The sequence below is a fragment of the Rhea pennata genome, chromosome 3, assembly GCF_028389875.1.
Source record: "Rhea pennata isolate bPtePen1 chromosome 3, bPtePen1.pri, whole genome shotgun sequence".
In the NCBI taxonomy this organism is placed as follows: Eukaryota; Metazoa; Chordata; class Aves; order Rheiformes; family Rheidae; genus Rhea; species Rhea pennata.
This window is the reverse complement of record NC_084665.1, coordinates 128,487,472-128,507,330: the sequence shown is the minus strand read 5'-3', so window position 1 is coordinate 128,507,330 and position 19,859 is coordinate 128,487,472. Positions and strand designations below refer to the sequence as shown.

General features: G+C 59.5%; 1 protein-coding gene and 1 non-coding gene across 3 annotated transcripts in view; one reads left to right on the top strand and one right to left on the bottom strand.

Annotated features, from left to right (window-relative positions):
• The window catches only part of PTK2B (protein tyrosine kinase 2 beta), a 28,688-nt gene that overhangs the window by 5,524 nt on the left and 3,305 nt on the right, over positions 1–19,859 (bottom strand). The window contains exons 2-23 of one of the 2 annotated variants that reach the window (XM_062573331.1): positions 14,947–15,194; positions 11,749–11,927; positions 11,536–11,623; positions 11,028–11,107; positions 10,736–10,798; positions 10,264–10,318; positions 9,456–9,596; positions 8,576–8,650; positions 8,174–8,275; positions 7,589–7,706; positions 7,004–7,043; positions 6,851–6,897; positions 6,466–6,519; positions 5,728–5,825; positions 5,515–5,599; positions 4,383–4,483; positions 4,132–4,247; positions 3,449–3,549; positions 3,093–3,182; positions 2,236–2,440; positions 1,249–1,357; positions 915–980 (exon numbers count right to left, since the gene is read on the bottom strand). In XM_062573331.1, coding sequence (XP_062429315.1) covers positions 915–980; positions 1,249–1,357; positions 2,236–2,440; positions 3,093–3,182; positions 3,449–3,549; positions 4,132–4,247; positions 4,383–4,483; positions 5,515–5,599; positions 5,728–5,825; positions 6,466–6,519; positions 6,851–6,897; positions 7,004–7,043; positions 7,589–7,706; positions 8,174–8,275; positions 8,576–8,650; positions 9,456–9,596; positions 10,264–10,318; positions 10,736–10,798; positions 11,028–11,107; positions 11,536–11,623; positions 11,749–11,927; positions 14,947–15,153 — 2,220 coding nt within the window. In that variant the 5' untranslated portion in view covers positions 15,154–15,194. Of the gene's footprint in view, positions 1–914; positions 981–1,248; positions 1,358–2,235; positions 2,441–3,092; positions 3,183–3,448; positions 3,550–4,131; positions 4,248–4,382; positions 4,484–5,514; positions 5,600–5,727; positions 5,826–6,465; positions 6,520–6,850; positions 6,898–7,003; positions 7,044–7,588; positions 7,707–8,173; positions 8,276–8,575; positions 8,651–9,455; positions 9,597–10,263; positions 10,319–10,735; positions 10,799–11,027; positions 11,108–11,535; positions 11,624–11,748; positions 11,928–14,946; positions 15,195–19,859 lie in introns of those variants that run through there. The other variant, XM_062573332.1, reaches the window with a different exon arrangement.
• Positions 13,431–13,512, top strand: TRNAS-GCU (transfer RNA serine (anticodon GCU)). Its single transcript has one exon. It is a non-coding gene; the product is annotated as a tRNA-Ser (tRNA).

The following is a 19,859-nucleotide window of genomic DNA, read 5'->3' as shown; positions in this document are numbered from 1 at the left end:
CACAGGCTTGAGATCGGGGGCTGCCCCTTCTCGCTCCCCTACCCAAACCCATCCCTGAGGAGGTGCCCAAAATAGCAGCTGCTCTTGCAGGCTTTACCATGGCACTCTGGGGCTGGAACAGACACTGTCCCACCAAAGTGGTGGCATCCCAGCGGTGACACCCAAGGGTGCCACAGGTGCCCTATTGCACCTTGCTCCCCTGCCACCCAGCACAGCGCTCTTCAGATAAAGGAGAGCGGAGACAGCACAAGGAGAAAGGACTCGCCAAAGCCTGGGATGGAGACTCCAGGCCCCCAGCCAAAAGTGTGCTCTAGCATCTGGACCAGCTGAGTGGTCAGGATGATGTCCAGCCTGATCCAGAGCAATAGGAGCACTGTGAGCGCTCAGGGACCATGCTCTACACTTCAGATTTCTGAGAGACATTAGGCAAAAATTGAAACATCCAAATTCTACCCATCAGCTCCCACAACAGCTCTCAAGACTAAGTAGTGATCTCCCCTGTGCCACCATGGAAAAGGCCACCAAATTCAGCCTCCAGTAATGCCAGAGAACATCTCCTCTCTTCAGAGCTGCATGGGCAAACTGGCCTGTGCCACATGGCAACCTGCTCTGTCACCCTTCCCTGGGGCGAAAGCCTCTCTCTGAGCTCCAAGGCACGAACAAAACATGGGATGTGAGCCGTGTGGTTAGAACAGGGATGAATCCGAAGTAGAGCTGCGTCCTGCTTGCAAGGCAAAAGGAAGCACTCAACGGTGCGGCGGCGCAGATCTGCTTGGCAGCCGCTGTCTCAGACCCAAAGGCTGTGATGTCAAGTGCCTCAAGGACTGGAGTACAGGTCAAGCCCTGGGTGCTGATTTCTGGTGTCAACCCCCTTGCTCAGGTCCCAACTGGCTTGTCCCGCCCTGGAGCCTCACCTGGAACTGTAGCTTGGGAGCCAGGAGGTTGTTCTGGGGTGGTGGTTTATATTTGGGCCTGCTGGGCTGTGGGAGGAGAGGAAGAAGGAGAAATGCAGATGAATAAAATGTCTTTCCTGCTAGCTTAGCTCAGGGAGGCCCATTTTCCCCTGCAGCAAGGGCCAGCCAGGTCACCTGCCCAGGGTCAGGGTATTGCACACGTCCTTGGGGTCAGGGGGGAAGTGAAACCACAGCTCTGCTGAGCTGGTAATAACACCCTCGGGCATCCCCAGAGAGGGGCTGGCATCTGGTGTCCTGCCCACACTGGCCATGCTGGACTCTACCCTCTCCTCACCTTTGGTGGTGGCTCCTGGAATGATGGTGGCTCCATGATTTTGGGAGGCCGATGGCGATTGTTCCTCTCCTGTTCCTTGGCAAGCTCCTTCTCCATCAGGTAAATGTCACTGCATGAGGAGGTGAAGGGAGGAACCCCCAGCAGGGAGTGTTAGCACAGCCTCATCTGGCAGGGACATGTCCCAGGTGCTGGGGAGCACTGGGGGATTCAAAAACTGGATGTGTCATGGAAAGCATGAGTGAGCAAGGACGGGTGGGAAGAGCAAAGGGAAAGGACTGGGAGAAGACAGTCCTGGCTGGCCACACAAAAGCATTGCCACAGCTGGTCCCTGCTGTTTGCATGGCTGAGACACTTCCCCTTTGCAAACAGGGTCAGGACACCCCGGCCGCACCACCATGTCATGCTGCCATACTGGCCCTAAAAGGCAGAGCAGGCTGGGGTATGAGATCTCCCTCAGAGGTCTGTGGAGCCTGTCCTGATTTCCATGCTCCCCAACCACCGGCACAGTTTGTACAGCTCTGGCACCGGCCGCAGGCTCAGGGCCCCACTCAGCTTCTTCTCACTTGATTCCTGGGAAAGAAAATGGCTCAATAATACTAGACTAAAGAGTGAATTGGCCCAAACTTCTGGAGGAACCTCTTGGGAATGTAGTGAGATATGGAAGCTGCTACAAAACTGAGACAAGCTTTGTGTATTCAATTTATCTGCCATTTTGGAATTAAAAAGAGATAATTTTCCAAATTATGAGCAGAAAGGAATTAATACTCCCTTGTCCATGAGAAGCAAACCTTCATTGCAATCCAAACACCACTACTACAAGCTGGAGAGAGGTCATAAAGTCTTCTGAATTCAGGGTTTGCCAGAAAGCTCAAGACCTCATCTCTTGCATGGGTTCAATTTTTCTTTTGTCCATCTGTCCACCTCACCACCAAACCATCACACCTCACTGCCTCTCATCAGGCACCCCATCACTGCCACCCTGCTCACCTCAAGCTGCAGACCAACTCCTTGAACTTGGGCCTTTCACTGGGGTCATAATCCCAGCAGCGTGTCATGAGGGTGTAAAGGACAGGTGGGCAGAGGTCGGGCTTGGGGAGGCGGTCGCCCTTCTCCAGCACTCCGATCACGTCCTTGTTCTCCAGCCAGAAGAAGGGTTGCTTGCCGTAGCTCAGGATCTCCCACATGCACACGGCTGGGGACACAAGACATTGTGGCTCAGGGCAGGTAGCATGAGGAGCCACAGCTTGCACTGATGGGGTGGCTAACATGACACCGGATTAGAAGAGCAAGCTCTACTGATGCTATGGGAGCTAGCCATGGAATCACCACTCGCTTGGGTTTTTGGAGATCTGGTTCCATGCTCTGCTACATGACTCCAGGCTGGTCACTTGGCTACTCTGCATTTCTGTTCCCCATGTGAAAAACACAGAGAAAAGAGCTTTCCCAGGCATCTGCAAGGAACTATGCTCCTCTGTCACTGGTGAGCACAGGACTATCAGGATGAACAGACTGACAGATGAGCACTAGAGGCTGTGGGGAGGGGCAGATAAGTAGGAAGATGGATATTTGCAAGGGGCAGAGTTTAACTCAGCCTCCCTGACCGGAGACCAAGGTCTTGAATTCCCTGGAGGAGGAAGAGGCACTTAGTGATGGCTGAATTGCAGAAGACCCAAGCTCTGTCCTGGAATCCTTCTTCTAAGGTACCTAAGGCAAATCTGGGTAATATCACCACACTAGATTTGCACCAGGGAGCCGAGAGCAGAATTTGGCCTTATGAGTTAAGACAGTGCCCTGCAAGGTGGGCAGCCCTCAGGAGCCTGCTCTGTCCCCATCTCACCACGCACCAAACATCCACACGTCACTGGCCGTCGTAAAGCGGCGGAAGTTGATGGACTCTGGTGACATCCACTTGATGGGGAGACGGGTCACAGATGCTGGTGGAGGGAGAGACAGTGGCCACAGTTACAGTGAGGCTGCAGCCCTGGGTGAGCAGCGTGGCAGGAGAAGAGGCAGGCCCATCACAACCATATACAGGCAAGGCAGGCAGACGATCTCAGCATGGCCCCTGCCACCTGCCCCTGTTACGCTAACCCTGGTCTCTTCCCACCACCCCTCACTTGCCCTTCCTGCAATTGCATTGAGCCCCATCACATGCCTGCTCTTGTGTCCAGGGCCACCAAGCCCATAACAAACCCCTTACCTTTATAGTATTCCTCTTCTTCTATGTATCTGGAGAGCCCAAAGTCACCCAGCTTCACACATTCTGGTGAGGCCACGAGGATATTCCTCACAGCAATATCCCTGCAAGGAGAGAGAACTCTGGGGAGAAGGAGGCATGTGGAGAACGGATGGACTAAGCCTTGCTCAGGCCAGGAGACAAGCTCACAGCTGGAAAATCAGCTCGCCTGGCTGCAAAATGCCCCCACCTCCGTCCACAGCAAAGGGTGCTGCCAGCATCCCTTACCAGCTTGCCTACACAGCATAGTCCTGCTTTCCCATCAATCCATCCCAGCCCCAGGTCTGTACCTTTCCCTTCCTCTCTCAGCATCCAGACCTTCTCCTTCTCCCTCAGCTCCCAAGAGGGGACTTGCCTCTCCAAGGAAAGCAGGGTAGGTGGAGACTGCCTCCCCACCAGGAAAGCACAGCAGCGTCTATGTTAGCACCTCAATACCCCACCCATTGCAATGAGCCAGGGCTTGAGAGAGGCCTGCTCCCCCTGCTCCATCAAGCAGTGCCCCATCCATCTCCAATATAAAGCCTAGCACGTTGGAATTTGCCATTTCAAAAGGGAATTCCCTTCTCTAATGTCCATCTCCACATGCTGGGTCCTTCTGAGCTGCCACACAGGCCCATGGCCAAACCTCCTCCCTTGACCTGTGTTACCTGTGGACGCAGTTGATGGCCTCCAGGTAAGCCAGGGCTTTGCTGATCTGCAGCGCGTACAGGATGAGTGTAGGCACAGTCAGTGAGTGCTTGTTCTGCTCGAGGTACTGCCCCAGCTGCGAAGCAGAGCTGAGTTTAAGGGCTGGGCCGTTGCACAGCCCAGCACAACACCATGGAGCCGGGGGAGGAAGGGTGGCAGAGGGACCGCTCAGCCCCACTGCCTTGCTGTATGGCTCCCCCACCCTGCTCACCTCTCCATAGGGGTAGAGCTCCATAATGATCCAGGTTGGCTCCTCTTCCGCGATGCCGATGAGCTTTACGATATGGGGGTGGTCCAGCTTCTTCATCAGCACTGCAGGGAGACCACTGTCAGACACTGAGCCGTGCCACATGGGGCACCCGCCCCAGGAACCCAGACCTTCCTCTAGGAGCATAGGGCCAGATCTCTGCCATAACAGGGCAGATGACAGGGCAGAAGGAATTGCCAGGGATATCCTAGTATGTCTGCAACAGGGCTGGGGCTGGAGAAATCTCCTGACTTCTAGTTTCTGAGGATTTGTGGCCAGATGGTGCCTGTCTGCTCTCATGCAAGGTTTCTGTAGCTTTCCTTCCTCCTCTGCTAGCCACCTCTCCCATAAGACACTATTTTGGAGAACGGGCATGTCACAGGAGAGAGGGCATGAGACCACTTCCCTCTTCCACTCCGTTCTGCCTTGCAACACTGGTATGTCTCAGGAAGAGAACAGGGAACAGAAGGTGCAGGGACCATGCCTTGCTGTCCTGTCCCTAACACCTAGCCAGCGCAGTGTTGCAAACACCTCTAGGCCCCAGCACCTTCGTCCCCTGCAGCCAGTCCCCTCTGTAGCCCCTTGCAGCCTGGATCTGACCTGCAAGCAGTTTTCCTCTGGTCCCTTTGGATCAGCTGCCTATTCCACCCACCTGTGTTGCCTTTCTCTGGCTGGCTGCAGCCCTGCCAGCCCGGGAGCTGCTAGCAGTGAAGGTATGAAGGCACAAGCCCCATGATGTCCCTTCCCATCTCCTCCTAGCACTGCTCAGTATCAACCCATCTGCACTCTCAGTGTGACAGAGCCGAAGATCCAGGAGGGACAACCTGCCTCTTAGCTTTCCCTCGTCCCCTCTGCTCACCTCTGAGCCCTTGTGCAGAGTCCTGCAAGAAGTGACCTCCCTCTGGACCAGGATCTTGGTCAGCCCTAGCCCAATGCCTGTATCAGGCATCAGGGATCTCAGAGCAGGAGAGAGGGTCCACGTGGGAGGCTATGGTGCAAGCACCGTGCTGGGCAAAGGTCAGTTGTGCCCATGGTGGAGGAGGCCACCTCAGAGCTGGCCATAACACCCCAAAGGGCAGCAGGACTCCCAGCACACCTGCTTCGCTCAGGAACTTGTCCTTGTTCTCTGGGCTGCAGTCCTTCTTGCAAGTCTTCACAGCCACGTTGATCCGCTCCCCTTTCTGCAATGAGAAGCAGAGGGAGGTTCCCCTTTTCACCCCACACCCATCATGCTTTACCCCACTTCCCTCAGCTGTCACTGCCGGGAAGAGCGGAGGATGGTGGGGAATGGAGAGGGGAGAAAACTCACTGGGTTGGTGTAGATGCCCTCATACACTTCTCCGAAGAAGCCTTCCCCAAGGATCCTGCCCAGCGTGATGTCCTCCCGGGAGATCCCATAGTACTGGACTTCATGGATGGGGAGATAGGGTAGGACCAGTGGGTGCTGGCAGCCCCTCTCTCCTGAGAGCAGCCACACGGGAAGCTGCCTACACCCCAGTCCTGACCCATGGGCAAAGCGCTCATGCTGAGCAGGAGATTTTGGTGACCCTTGGGTACCCTTCTCCATCAACCCCTCACCAAAGGCAGAGCCATGGGTCCCACTCTACGGCATGCAGAGCAATTCCTGCTCCTTCAGCCCCTCTGAGGACATAAAATGAGCTGTGTGGGCATAGTCTTGCTCCTTGCTTTTGGAGGGTGGAGAGGGGTAGGTGAGGTCAGGATGGGAAACTGGGATAGGGAAGAGGGTGAGAAACAGAGAAGAAAACAGTGGGCCTGGTTGGGGCACTGGAGAATAGGGAAGAGGAGGCCATTTCCTGGTTGGGGGGTGAAGAAATGGGTGAAATGGGCAATGTGGGAGTTTCTGCAGGCGTTGGTGGTATGGCGGGTGATGTGACAGGTAGAATGGCAGACGTGGCAGGAGGTGTGTGACAGGAGAGCGGGGGAGCTGGCACATATCTCCACATGAGCTCAGCAAGGCCCTGCTCCAGGAGTCCAGCTCCAGCCCCACACTGCCCAGTATGGAGCACTTGGCAGGGATGACACTTACCTCCAGACCTTGGTCTTGAGGACTCATCTGGGATTTCTGCATAAATATCAGATTCTAGAGCAAGGAAGACATTTCAGGTACTGATTCAGACAGCTACTCAGGCACACACATTTCTTGCCGTGTCCCCAAAGGGTCCGGCCCTTCATGGTCAGAGTCTCTTGGTGTCCCTGCAGGGTACCACCTGCAGGCCTGGCTTTCACGCTCACGGTAGGATGCTCGGCTGCATCTCTTTGAGTGTGCTGTCACATACAAAGAGCCAGGGGTGTCTGGCTCCATCAAACCCCCAAACCCCACGCTCCTATGTCCCCCTCTCAGAAAGGCTGTGGGACAGCCCTCTTGGCACCCCTAGGCTGGTGGTAAGCAAGGAAAAGAGCCTAAAACTCACCCATGCTTATGCTGTCTGATAACACGGACTTTCTCTCCTCTACATGCCTATGGGGCAGACGGAGGCTCAGGTTATCGAACAAGGCAGGGAGACACCAGGATGGGGCTCATGCGCAGGGGCACAGCCCCACTCTGAGGGCCGTGTGCGACTTACTGGGTCGGGATCTGCGGCAGGCTGATCCTCTTCTCCTTTTCTGCAGAGTGGACAGCAGAAAGCCATTACCAGTCATTCCTGACAGACCCTGGGGACCTCTGGGCCTTCCCCTGCCCATCTGTGGCCATGGTGCTGCCTCCAGGGCAGATGTGGGACAGGTCACCCCATGCACCCTGTTAGATCCTCATGAAGTGTTAGGAGCAGATAGGGGAGAAGAAGTCTGCAGGAAATCAGCCAACTACCCTTGCTTTAGAGGTGCCACTACCCTTCGGCTAGGGACCAGCTGGGTTAGAGCACATGTGCAGCAATTTTGGCGGACCTCAGCTAGGACAGTCTAGCCCCAAGACAGCAGTCAGCGATGCTGTGGCCCTGGTGAGTGAAAGTCTGAGGTGGAGAAGGATCTGATGGGTGCCACAGAGCTGCAAGGTCTCAGGGGAAGCAGATGGGTAGCAAATGAGGGCTGCTGGGGATTGCCGGGGGGAGGCGGGGGAGGGAAGCCAGCCCTTGGGCCAGTCCTAGCTCCCCATCAAGACCCCGCTCCTGACTCCCCAGGAGACTCTGCTGGGCTCGGTGCTCCATGCTCACCTTTCCGGGGGAAAATGATGAGGGAGGTTTCCAGGTCCCCTTGCAGCCGGCAGTAGCCGTCTATGAGGTCGGCCATGTTCTCTGCTTCAGCCAGAGAGGATGTCTTGATAGCCAGGGACTAGGAGAGATGGCAGGGGCAGGGTTCCAGGTGAGCCCAAAACCTGGCATGCAGAGGGGCTACCCCAGCCCTGTGCACCCAGAGTCGAGGATCAGGAGGACGCCGGGGTTAGGGCTCCCACCCCTCTCCTCTCCACCTCAGGGTAGCTCAGAACATCTCCAAGACCTCCCTTCCTGCTCAGCAGCAGCCCCCAGTCTCCCCCAAACCATCCTTCCCAGTGCCCCAGGACTCCCCAATCCACGCACCCAGCACCAACCCACCCCAGAGCCCATGAGATCATCTGTCAAGTCCTACCTAATTTCATCCAACAATATCTCATTCAATAGAAAAACATGTCATCCCATGGTACCACCATCCCACCCACAGTCCAGCAGAGCCCAGCACACTCGCTACATTTGTGTTTAACCCTCCAGTCCCCAGCCCAGCGTGGCATCCACGCAGATGCCATGGCAGCCCTGCCTCCTCACCTGGGGGGTGCCCGCAAGCCCCAGTTGCAGCACGGCCCTGCCGTCCTCCACGCTTGAGCACTTGATGGACTTGATGTGCCTGAACTCAGCCAAGCAGGTGGGCTGCAGGAAGAAGGGCATCACCAGGCTATCAGGTTTCCAGGATACAGCCAGCACTCAGAGACCAGTGATATTCTCACCCCTGCATACACAAACTTGTCCTGGCTCACTTCGGCCACTATTTGCTTTCTCTGGTGCTTCTTTCATGCTCCCTGGCACCCCACAACACAACTCATACACCATGAGCACCCCAGCTCCTTCCAAATTCAAGGGAGAAGAACCTGCTTAGGACCCTACCGTGCTCTGGCAGAGCTCCTGGGTCTCCTTCTCCCAGCCATAGCACCCAGCACACGCGCCACGTACCTTGGCCTCTTTGCTCGTCATCTGTCGGATGCCCTTGGGCCCAATGACAAGGTCCACGGTGATGTTCCACCCTTGCTGCAAGGGAAGCAGAAGGATGGCACAAGTTTTGGGGGTCTCCCTCTGGAACCAGCTCCCTCCCCATCTGCCATGATAAGTGTGGGACACCCGGGAAAAACCACCTTTAAGGAGAGATTTGGAGAGGTGCTGGCTCAAAGAGGGGCCCAGCAGAGGGTGCAACACAAGGCAGCCCGAGGGAAGACCACTGCACTGGTCTTTTACCTCCTCCTCGCCCCAAAGGGGTTTGGCAAACTTCAGCTTCCCAGGCACCAGCTCACACCGGCCCCGCTTGCACTTGTCCACGTGGAAGCAGCCCTGAGGGTCCCTGCCACCCAGAATCCCTCCTGCAGCCCTAGCCCCTTGCAGTTGTCACTATCCTCCAAAAAGGGCTCCCTAGTCCTTCCCTCCACCGCGGGGAAAGGGGAAAAACACTAAATTTCCCCTCCGAGCTGCCACTTCCCTTCTGAGACGTGACACCAAGGTATTTGCAGGATCAGGAATCCCCTCCCTGGGGGATTTGGATTTTTTGCCTTCCCTGGGAGTCCATAACTAATTTCCAGGCATCGGTCATTCCCTGCAGAAATTCCCCAGAGCGCGTGTGGCTGCACCCGTGCACTGAATAACCAAAAGCAGAGCCCTTCTCTGGCCCAGAGGGAACGCGCAGGGACCAGCGTGCCCCTGCCTACTGAACCGCTCCAGCCGCGGGCGCACGGTGGCTTTGCCCACACAGCTGGCTGGGGACAGCCCCGTGTGCGCCATCCCAAGCGGTGCCGCGCAGGGTCCGGGCTGCCACGAGCCATGCCGAGCGCGGCTTGGGACTCACTATGAGCTCGCAGCGGTAGCTCTCCTGGTCGATGTTGGCGAAGGTGGCAAGGGTGTGCAGGAACTTGAGGATGCACTCCTCCTCCCGCAGCAGGGCGTACTGCTGGAACGTCTGCTGGATCATCTTCCGAAACTGCTTGGGCTGTGGGCACAGCGGTTGCGAGTCACCCCGGGCACGGCCCAGCGGCGGGCAGCCTCGAGGGGCGCAGCAGGAACAAGCGCAGCCTTGCACACGCACGCAGACGCGTACGCACACACACCTGCAGGGACCCTCACCTGCAGCTGTGAACATGCACCTGCACATACACACATACAGGTACATCTGCGTGCATGCCCGTACGTGTGCACACGCATGTGCGTGCCAGTATGCCTCCACGTGTGTGTACATCTACATGTATATGGACATATAAGAGTGCGCACACATGTGCAGACCCACACATGCACACACATGGCCACAGGTGTGTATGCATACGTACTCACACACATGTGCGCATGCAGATATAGCTTCACATGTGTGAACAGATGTTCCCTCATTCACACATACGTATACATACACATGCATGCATACACATACGTGGGCATGAAGATGCACCTTCACATGCGTGTGCAGACCTCCGCATGTGCACAAGTGTGGCAGATATGCACGTACATGTGTTTGCAAAGCTGCACGTGGGCAAAGCTGCACACCCATGAACATCCTTGGCCACATATGTGCATGCATACCTACCTTGTATATGTGCACGCAGACCTATGTGTACACATGAACACACTCATCCGTGCACATGCGCACCTGGACACAAACCCCTCACCTTCAGATTCTCCTGCATCTGGCTGGGGAAGAACAGGTCCAGGCCCACCTCCTTCCTGGAAAGCAGAAACCCCCCGTGCATATTAGTGACCCTGCAGAGCATCTCTGGGGACTGCAGAGCAGTGACATGTGGCATATGGTTGGCACGTGTGCTGGGCAAAGGGGGTCCCCGCTCAGGGGCAATGGGGTGCTCATCGCTGAGAAGCTGTTGTCCCTGTGCGGGCACAAGGAGCGAGCCCACCGCCTGCCGGGGAAGGGACGACGGGCTCCCAGCCTGCTCTTGCTGCACCCTTCACATCAGCAGGGCCACCTCAAGCCTCAGGAGGATAAGGAGAGTCGGCGCCGAAGGCCCATCTGTAGGGTCCCAGCTGGAAGGGGGGCGGTTGAGGGGCGAGGGTTTTCTGTGCAGGTAGGGGGGCTCTTTGGGGGATCCCGAGGGGAGCAGTCCAGCAGGTCCAGCTGTGCCTACTCACTCCAGGAGCTCGAAGTTGGACTTCTTATCCAGGGCATTCTGAGGCATATCCTTGTAAAATCTCCTGCAATAAGGGAGAGACGCTGGAGAGCCATATAGCCACTGCCCACACGTCCCGCTGTCCCTGCCCTCAGGTGCTCACGCTGCATCCTATCCCCTGAGTGCAGAGCCCCAACACACTCAGTGCAGCAAACTCCTCCCTCCCCTGTGAGGGTCTATCCAAACTCGCTCCTGTCCTCCCCATGCTGTCTGCCCCCCGAGGGTGTATGCTGGGATGCTCCAACGGCACGTACCTGAGCTCGAGGCAGCCCAGCTGCAAGGCCATGCCTTCGCTCACCTTGCTGGCATAATTCTGCATGTACTCGCTGCGGAGCTGCACAGGACAACGCGGCGTCAGAAGGCTGTGGAGGCGTCTGCATGTCCTGCAGCTCCCACGCTACCCTGCACCCCCAGCTCGCATGCAGCAGGGGCAGGAGCGGGGTAAAGAGATTTATTGCTACAGCCAAGCTGGCTGGGACCGGTAGCTGCTGCTGGAGACCCACAGATCCAGTGGCTGCACAGGACCACAGGAGTGGGCTGCAGCCTCAGGGAGATGGTGTGCAGGCAAATGGGCTGCAAGGTCCTGGGGTTCACGGACACACACTTACAGGGCTGGGGAGCAGGAGAAGCCCTCCTGGTGCTGGGGCAGTGGCTCTGGAGGTGAGTCAAGGTGGCTGAAGCAGCCCTTGCACACCCAGGCGCAGTGACATTTTATTGGGGTTGAGGTCAGGGGGCTCAGGAGACATCGTTTAAGCCTCTGACCTGCTGGTAGAAGTAGAGCAGTGTGGTCCTGTCTTCCTTGAAACGCTCCATGTAATCCTCTGGGAGATATCGGATTTGGAGATCATACCTAGCAGCACAGGAGAGCCCCTCGTTCAGCTCGGCTGGCACCCCCAGCTTGGCACGGGAGCAGCTCTCCCTTTGACGGGGAGTGCGGAGAGTCCACGGCCACCGCGGGGGTACCTGTCTGCCTACCTCCACTCGGCCTCCAGGTGCAGGCACTCGTACTTCTCCTGCACTTCGCCCACCGTCAGGTCCGGGTGCAGCCAGTGGATCTCATCCGACTTGACGTGCTTCAGGCGGAGCCCGTAGCACTCAGCCAGCTTGATGTCAGGCCCCATGCGGCCGCTCACCAGGATGGACTTGATCACCTCCTGGTGAAGGCGGTGGGAAAAGTAGCCATGAGACCCACATGGCTGATGCTGGCATCCCCACCGGCACGTTTCATGGCTGCCCTTTGCGCTCCAGGTCCCCACGGACCTGTCTGTGTTTACACCATGACCAGCCCTTGCTCAGCACAGTCCCCTTCATGGGACGGGACGGGATGGGACAGGACAGGACCGAACAGGACAGGATGGGAACATGTTAAAACCAAGCTCTGACTGCTCATCCTTACCGCAGACCCCTGACACTACCCGGGAGCACTTATCCTCCCTGGGCAGCCAGCCCCTGGGCTTCTCTGTCACGTAACACTGGGGTGACTGCAGAGGTAAATTTATCTTTCCTCTTACAAGGGATCGGCTCCTTTGAGAGAGATCCTTGGATAAGGGAGGCATCAGTTTTGCAGAGCTGAGTTCAGAGTTCCTGCAGTTTCAGTATATACATATTTCTAAAGCAGGTGTGTGCCTTCACTATGTGGGCACTTTAAAGCTGAATTTCCCCTAAAAACCCCCCTTTTCCCCCTTGCAAACTTTACACCTAGCCTTCAAGTCTATAGATGAGTTTAGAGAGCTCAAAAATGAAGAGAAAATACACTATGACTGCAACAGAAATATCCCTGTAGCAAGAACACAGCTCCATGCACAACCGCTAGCCCCAAGGATCTCCACACAGGGCCTCCAAAGATGCCTTGGCCTTGGCCAACCCACTATGCAACAACCCATATGTTTTGGTCAAGGATGAAAATCTGATTGGGCCATTTGCTTCCTCCTTTGCACACCCGCAGAGCTACGCCTGATGCACAGCATCGTCCCACAAACAAGCATCAAAGCAGATACTGCTGGCAGTGCACAGCCTGGCTCACCCCAGCCCTGCGTCCTCGCCAGGCTTTCACTGACTAGAAGGGATGCGTGGGGAACAGAGAAAGAATATCTGATCCGTCCTTCAAATCTCCCAGTCTCCAGCTACTTGTGCCTGAGAAGCCTCCAAAGCCAGACATAGTTTCCAGATGTTCAGGAGCCCTCAATACATTTCTTCTCCAGGAGCTTGTCCTGTCTTGCCTGGACACCACAGTGACTTCTGACCTCTGCGATAGTCTGCTCTCCCCAGCGAGGAGCAGCCTCCTCCTGCTTCAGGTACAGGAGAAGCAAGGACTAACCAGAGCAGTTTGGTTTCACAGCCTCTCTCCCGTCTCTTGCTCCCAGGCACCTCTTTCCCAGCCTAGAGCATCCTTGCCTGCTCCGATTACTGCTGAGCTCCTTTCAAAAGCCTTCTGCCATACTATGAGCTCCTCTGGGCAACAGGAAGAGCAGCAGTGCCTCGCGCGTCCTGCTGGCTGAGCAACAAAGCCCAGCTCTGTGTTTCGGTCACCTCCACACAACTGCTGCCCCCAGGATCAGCCCTGGCCAGCGCGTAGCATCACCCGCTGCACCAGGGCACGCAGCTCCCATGCTCCCCATAGAAACGCAGCCCAGCCTGCAAGCCCCCCAAACTGGCCTGGCATGGGTTTAGCTCAGTTGGCTAGAGCGTGGTGCTGCTAATGCCAAGGTCGTGGGTTCAATCCCCACATGGGCTATGCTGAGGTTTAGGCTAGATGACCTCCAGAGGTCCCTTCCAACCTTACCATCCTACGGAAAAGAAACAATACTGTTTGCTGTCCTCTCCACTGATGCAGGGCTTTTGTGTTTTTGTGGGTTAGTCAGGGGCCTGCGAAGCTCTGCAGAGTGCACCGTGATAAGCATCTGCATTGAGAGCCACCCAAGGCAGATCTGACCCTGCAACCTGCAGATAAGCGGCTCAACATTGCTTCACCACGCTGCGCCCTCCAGGTTTTCAGGTTCGCTAAACAACCCCTTGCCTGTAAGGATGGGTCTGAACAGGTCCTGGTGTGGGGCCAGTCCTGGGGTGGACGGGAGGCGTGAGGCTCTGGGGAGCAGCACAGACAGGGTGAAGTGGGAACAGAATCACAGAATCACAGAATGGGTAAGGTTGGAAGGGACCTCTGAAGACCATCCAACCTCCCTGCTCAAGCAGGGTCACCTAGAGCATGTTAGACAGGGTTGCATCCAGGTGGGTTTTGAATATCTCCAGAGAAGGAGACTCCACAACCTCTCTGGGCAACCGGTTCCAGCGCATCTCCGCAGCAGCGCTTCACCACCAGACTTTGTGGCTTCTCTAGAGCAAGAGGAATAGCAGCTTGGAAATGCCAGCTCCTCTCCACTGCCTGCAAAGGGGCCAGCAGCGACTTGCAGTGGCAGAGGCTTGCAGTGAGCAGGGAGCTAAAGCCATGGGACACCAGCCTGGCACGTTAGAGCCATGGGACACCAGGCTGGCCCATTAAGGCCATGGGACACCAGCATGGCACATTAGAGCCATGGGACACCAGCCTGGCCCATTAAGGCCATGGGACACCAGCCTGGCACATTAGAGCCATGGGACACCAGCCTGGCCCATTAAGGCCATGGGACACCCGCCTGGCACGTTAGAGCCATGGGACACCAGCCTGGCCCATTAAGGCCACGGGACACCAGCCTGGCACATTTCAGCCATGAGATACCAGTGTGGCACATTAAATCCGTGGGACGCCAGCCTGGCACATTAAAGCCACGCGATACCCACCAGGCACCAGGGTCTTCACTGATGCAACCCCAATTCACCTGAGTTTACCTGGGAAGGCCACAGCAAGGGAGCTTGGGCACTCAGACACGCGGATATTCCCAGCACGGCCGCACGAGGCGCGCGCACCCCTGCACACATCGGCATGCTCACGTGTGCCCATATGTGCACGTGCACCTATGGGTGCACAGACCCTGGGGGACAAGCATGGCAGTTTCTTCTGCCACCCCAGCCCTGCCCAGTTCCTCCCTTCCCTCCAGATCTTGGCAAGTCTCACTTTCGGGGCACCGGGGGATACGGTGCTGCAGGGAAAGGTGTCCGCAAGGAAACCAGCTCAGCTGCCACATGGACGGAAAGGGCCTCGCACCCCAGCCCGAGCGCGCCCCCATCGCCACCTACCCGGATCTCCGTCGTCACGGGGCACTTCACCAGCTTGAAGTTCTTGCCCATGTTGAAGCTGTTGCTGTAGAAGCACACCTTGAGGATGCGCATCTCCTCGCGGTCGGCCTCCAGCGGCAGCATCACCATGGGGCTCTCCAGCGTCCCGGCCAGGCTGCGGAAGGAGCTGCTCCGCTGGCGGCCCAGCGCCTCCGGGATGGCCGACATCCTCACGACGCCCGGGCCGCTAGGAGCAGAGCATCCCTTCCCTGCGGGAGAGAGATGGCGATGGGGGGGCGCCACGCCGGGGGCCCACGGGGGACCCTGGAGAGGGGTGTCACCCTGCGGGATGGGGCGCACGGAGCCTCGCGGTGGACAAGGGCGGGCGAGGAAACTGGGACCAGGGAGATTCCAGTGTGGGATGGAGGGAGGGAGGGAAGAAGGAAGGAAAGAGAGAAAGAGAGAGAAAGAAAAAAAGAAAGAAAGAAAAGAGAAAGGAGACAATGTAAAAAAAAAAAGAAATACAAAGGAGAAGAAAAAAAAGGAAGGGAAGGGAAGGGAAGGGAAGGGAAGGGAAGGGAAGGGAAGGGAAGGGAAGGGAAGGGAAGGGAAAAAAGAAGGAAGGAAGAGAAGAAAAGAGAGAGAAAAAGAGAGAAAGAAACAGTAATTTTCCTCAGGCGGTCACAGGGAAATGGACCACTTTGCCATGACCGTCCGCGGCTGGTTTTGGAGATGGGGGTCTCGGGGTGGCCCGCCGTGGCCGTGGCCGTGCCAGGCACCCCCGGGGCTGCTCCCGGGCGCCCTCGCCCCCCACCGAGCCGCCCCGCAGACCCCACGGCTCTGGCAGGGCTGCAAAGCTAAAACTAAAGAATAATTTAACGGAAGGGCTCTAAGAGCCGTGTGACTCCAGCCGCAAGCGGCTGCAAGCGCGAGGCACGGCGCTGGCGCTGGCGCTAGCTCTCGGAGGACCGTCGCTGCGCGAGCGGAGGAAGCAGAGGCTGTGGTCGCCCGGCGAGGATTTGCAAAGCGAGAAGAAACCTCCGGCGCTCTCCCCCGCCGATGCGAAACCCCACGACAGGCGAGGCGCCCCGGCAGCGGGCCGCAGCGGCGTTCGCTTCCATCCGGAAGAAAATCCGGGAGGACTATTAAGTCTGGGCTGCTCCAAAAGGGAGCGTGGACCTTGGCTGGTCCGAAAGGGAGGCAAAACCGCCTCCGCCACGACCGCAGCCACCGAGGCTCGCCACCCCCAAACCTGCCCGCTAAAAGCGAGCTGCCGGCCGCCCTGGGAAACGCCGGCCGCCGGCGCGTCCTCGCGCACGTTTTCACGCCCGGCTTTTCTTTCTTTCGCAGCTCTGCAAGCCACATCCTTTGCAAAACGCTCCCACGCAGCCCGTCTCCCCGCAGGCGATGCGCGTGGTGACCGCGGCCCCGGCTCGTCCCCGGGGGGCCCCCGACGCCGCACGGGGCATCAAACCGCAGCTCCTCCCCTCCACCACCTTTCCCGCGGGAGCCGCCGCTGCGCAGCGGCTTCTCCGGCGGCGCCCGCGTCCCCACGGCTCCGCGCGGGACCCTGGCATGTCACAGGCCTGGGGCTGCGGGCGCCCAGGGGAAGGGTCGCCCCGAGCAGACACCCGAGGGAAACGGCGCGCCCCGGCTCGCCTGGCTGCTCCCACGCGCTCCAGAGGCATCGGAGAGTTTCAAGCCCCGGGTGCGTTTTTTTTCCAGCCTTGGACGCGCCGGGGTCGGAGCCAACCCTGCCGCATCGCCGGAGCCGGCAGCATCCCCGCCGCGTGCGCCGGGGACCCTCCGGATGGCCGATCCCCCCCCCCCCAGCTGCGCGTCACGAGTTTGCAGGCGCTCGGCCCTCCGGCCACCGCGGCGGCAGGTCCCGGCCCCGGCCCCGGCCCCGGCGGCGCCCCCCAGCCCCCCGGGCGGCGCGGAGGAAGTGGCACTTACGGGAGAGCAGCCCGGGAGCCCGCGCTGCCTGCGCCGCCGCTTCCTGCCTCCGCTTCGCCGCCCGGCCGAGGGCAGCGCAGGTTTGGGGCTCCCACCTCCCTTTACCCGCACCCCCCCCCGGCCGCCCCGGGATGCGGGGCGCAGGGACAGCGGGGACCCACGGCTTACCGCCGCCACGCAGGGTGCCGGGGCCCTCCCGCAGCCCCCGGGACGCTCTGCCTCCGGCTGGGGCTGTTTTTCACGGCACGCGTCCCGCGATTGGGATTCTTAAGCCGCCGGTTCCCGGGTCGCCAGTGCCGGAGGCACCGGCCTGAGTCAGCCGGGAGCTCGCGGGTCACCGCCCGGCGCAGCTCTGCCCACGGCCCTTCCCCGTATCTATGCAGGCATCTCAACGACCTTGCCCAGCGCTTTATCGCCCGGCTTCCCGGGGCGCTGGAGGCGGCCGGGCCCACGGCAGCACGCTCAAGCCCGGCACCGAAACCGGAGCATTTATACTCCCTTCCCGATTCCGAGCCGCAGCAGGGCCAGCGTCGGCGCTCCCCGACCCACTGCGCTGCGCCCCGTCTGCCGCGCACCGCGGCGGCTCTGCCCGGGGGGACCCGAAGGAGGCGGCGGATAACGGGAACGCGGAGGCGGGAAGGGGCCGCCCGCCCCCGGCTGACGGGGGCCTCGCCGTGCCGCCGCCGCTCCGAATCCTGCCTCGCCGAGACGCTAAGGAGAGGCGCTGGGGGCCCGCTGGGCTGCGGGGACCGGCACCGCGCTGCCGGGGAGTTAGAAATAGCACCCCGCGAGCTGCCGTCAAGCCCACGCTCGGCAGCTCGGCTGGAGCGGGTGAGTCAGGCACGGCGGGACGAGATCTCCGCGTTCCCGGCGCGCAGAAGCGCTGTTTATCTGCAGCCGGCGACAGGACGAGGCAGGGACCATCTGCGAAGGCGCTTGTCGCGCGCGGGAGGGTCGGCGGGCCGGGCCGGCGGCCCCGCGGGCGCCCGCGGCGCCGGGAGCCGGGGGGTTACACCGGGGAGGGCTCTCGGCCACCGGCGATGAGGGCCCTTCCGCACACGGGGAAGAGCCTCTTGGCTTGACGGCTTCGCAAGCCCGAAGAAGCAGCGGCTGTTCCCCTGAAAGCCCTCACTGGCAACAGCGACTGCTTGGAAAGAGGCAGTTTCGAGGCAGGTTTCCATCAAAACATCAGCTGAACATGGGTAATAATAATGTTTCCCTCCCGCAAACGCCCACGCGACGGCATCCTGCTTCCAACCCGCCCTCCCAGGGGCCCGGGGCACCGCGGGCGCGACGAGGTCCCGCTCCGCATCGCGGGGGCTGTCCGGGCGCTCCCGTCCGTTCTCGCAGTTAATCAGGTCGTTTTTGCCTGGTGTGGTGTTTTTTCTCGGACCTCAGTAACCAAAAACGGACCCGAGGCCGTTCCAGCAGCAAACATCAAGCTGACCGTGGGGTGAGGAAGAGGGTCAAAGCTGCCCGTAGCGCAGCGGAGCCTCCGGCGCAGGGCTGGGGCTCGGGAAAGCCCCCGAGCGCCGCTGCGGCGGGGAGGCTGGGGCAGTTCCCGCTCTGGGCGACGCACGGGCGGGAGCCCGGGGCTGGACATCGCCCCCGCGGCCAGGGGCTGGCGACGAAGAGGAGGGGGGAGAGCCGCGGCGGGGCGGCAGGCGGCGGCCTCAGCCCCTTCGCAAGCAAACCCGGCCGTCAAAGCTCGCAAAAAGCTGCTAAAAATAACCGGGCGAGCAGCGCTCAAAGCCTCCCCTCGGGGAGGGGGGAGAGAGCTTCCCGGGAACAGGGTGGGCGTATTTCCCGGTAACCTTTCTGGGCGAGAAGGAAGCGTCGCTTCGGCACCGCGGGGAAGCGCGCCGGCGGGTCTCGCGCCGGTCGCTACGCATCCCCGTCGCCAGGCAACCCAAGCCCATTCCCACCCGGAGCTCCTTCGGGAAGGTGGAGGCGGAGGGGAACGGCAGGTCCGGGACGGTTCGGGAGGAAGGCGAGGCCGCCGGGAGGCGAGGGAGCTGGCCGGAGGCATCGCCCGCGGGGCGCCGGCTGGGACGGGACCTGCGAGCGGCGGGAGAGCAGGTCCCGTCCTGCTCCGTGCAAGCATCACGCCTCCTTTGGACCTCGCTGACGGTCACGCAGGGAGGCAAACGCTCAGCCGGCGCCCGCGAGGCCGAGCAGGGCTAATCCCAAGTGCAGACGCGGGTCCGTTTTGCAACAGGACGGAAAGGGGAAACGGGAGAGGGAAGCGCCGGGGGCGGGGGGGTGTGCGGTGACGGCCGCCCCGGCCGGCGCTCGTCCTTCCTCTCCCGCTGCTCCAAAGCCCCGCAGCCCCCAGCGCCGCTGTCGTCACCCGCCGGGTGCTCACTGTAATTACGCTGTTATATTCGTATCAGCTTCACCGGGGAAACTCCTCCCTTCCAAAACTCCTGGGCAGATTTTGGCTTTTCTTTTGGCAGAAATCACATCCTAAGGGTGCCGACTTGCGGCTTCTCCGCGGAAAATCCAAGCCGTTCCCCTAAAGCTCAGGGAATTTCAAGTCCAACCTGCTTTTCTGCAGCCGGGAAAGGCCCTTGGCCTCGGTCACATCTCGCAGCCACAACTTCCCCCGGCAAACTGCGCGCCAGGCGCCGGCTCTGTGTTCACCCCGCGTCCCCTGCGGGACTCGTTTCCCTTTCCAAAGCGCCGACCTCCGCCTCTAAACCCGCTGGAAATTTTGACTAGGTTCACCGGCAGGTCCCACGCTGCCGCCGCTCCGTTTGCGCCATCCTAAATACCTGGATCCGCGGGTTTTATCCGCCCCCTCCGAAGAGCGAACGCCTCGGCCCGTCCAGCCACGGGCGGGCGCGAGCCGCACGGGCCTGTCTCCCTCTTCGGCAGCGCCCCGGTTCATAAAACGGGAGGAGGTGTGCATTTACCAGGGTAGTTCAGATGTGTTTGGGGAAATTAATTTCTGCAATTTAATTAAGCATTTTATTTTA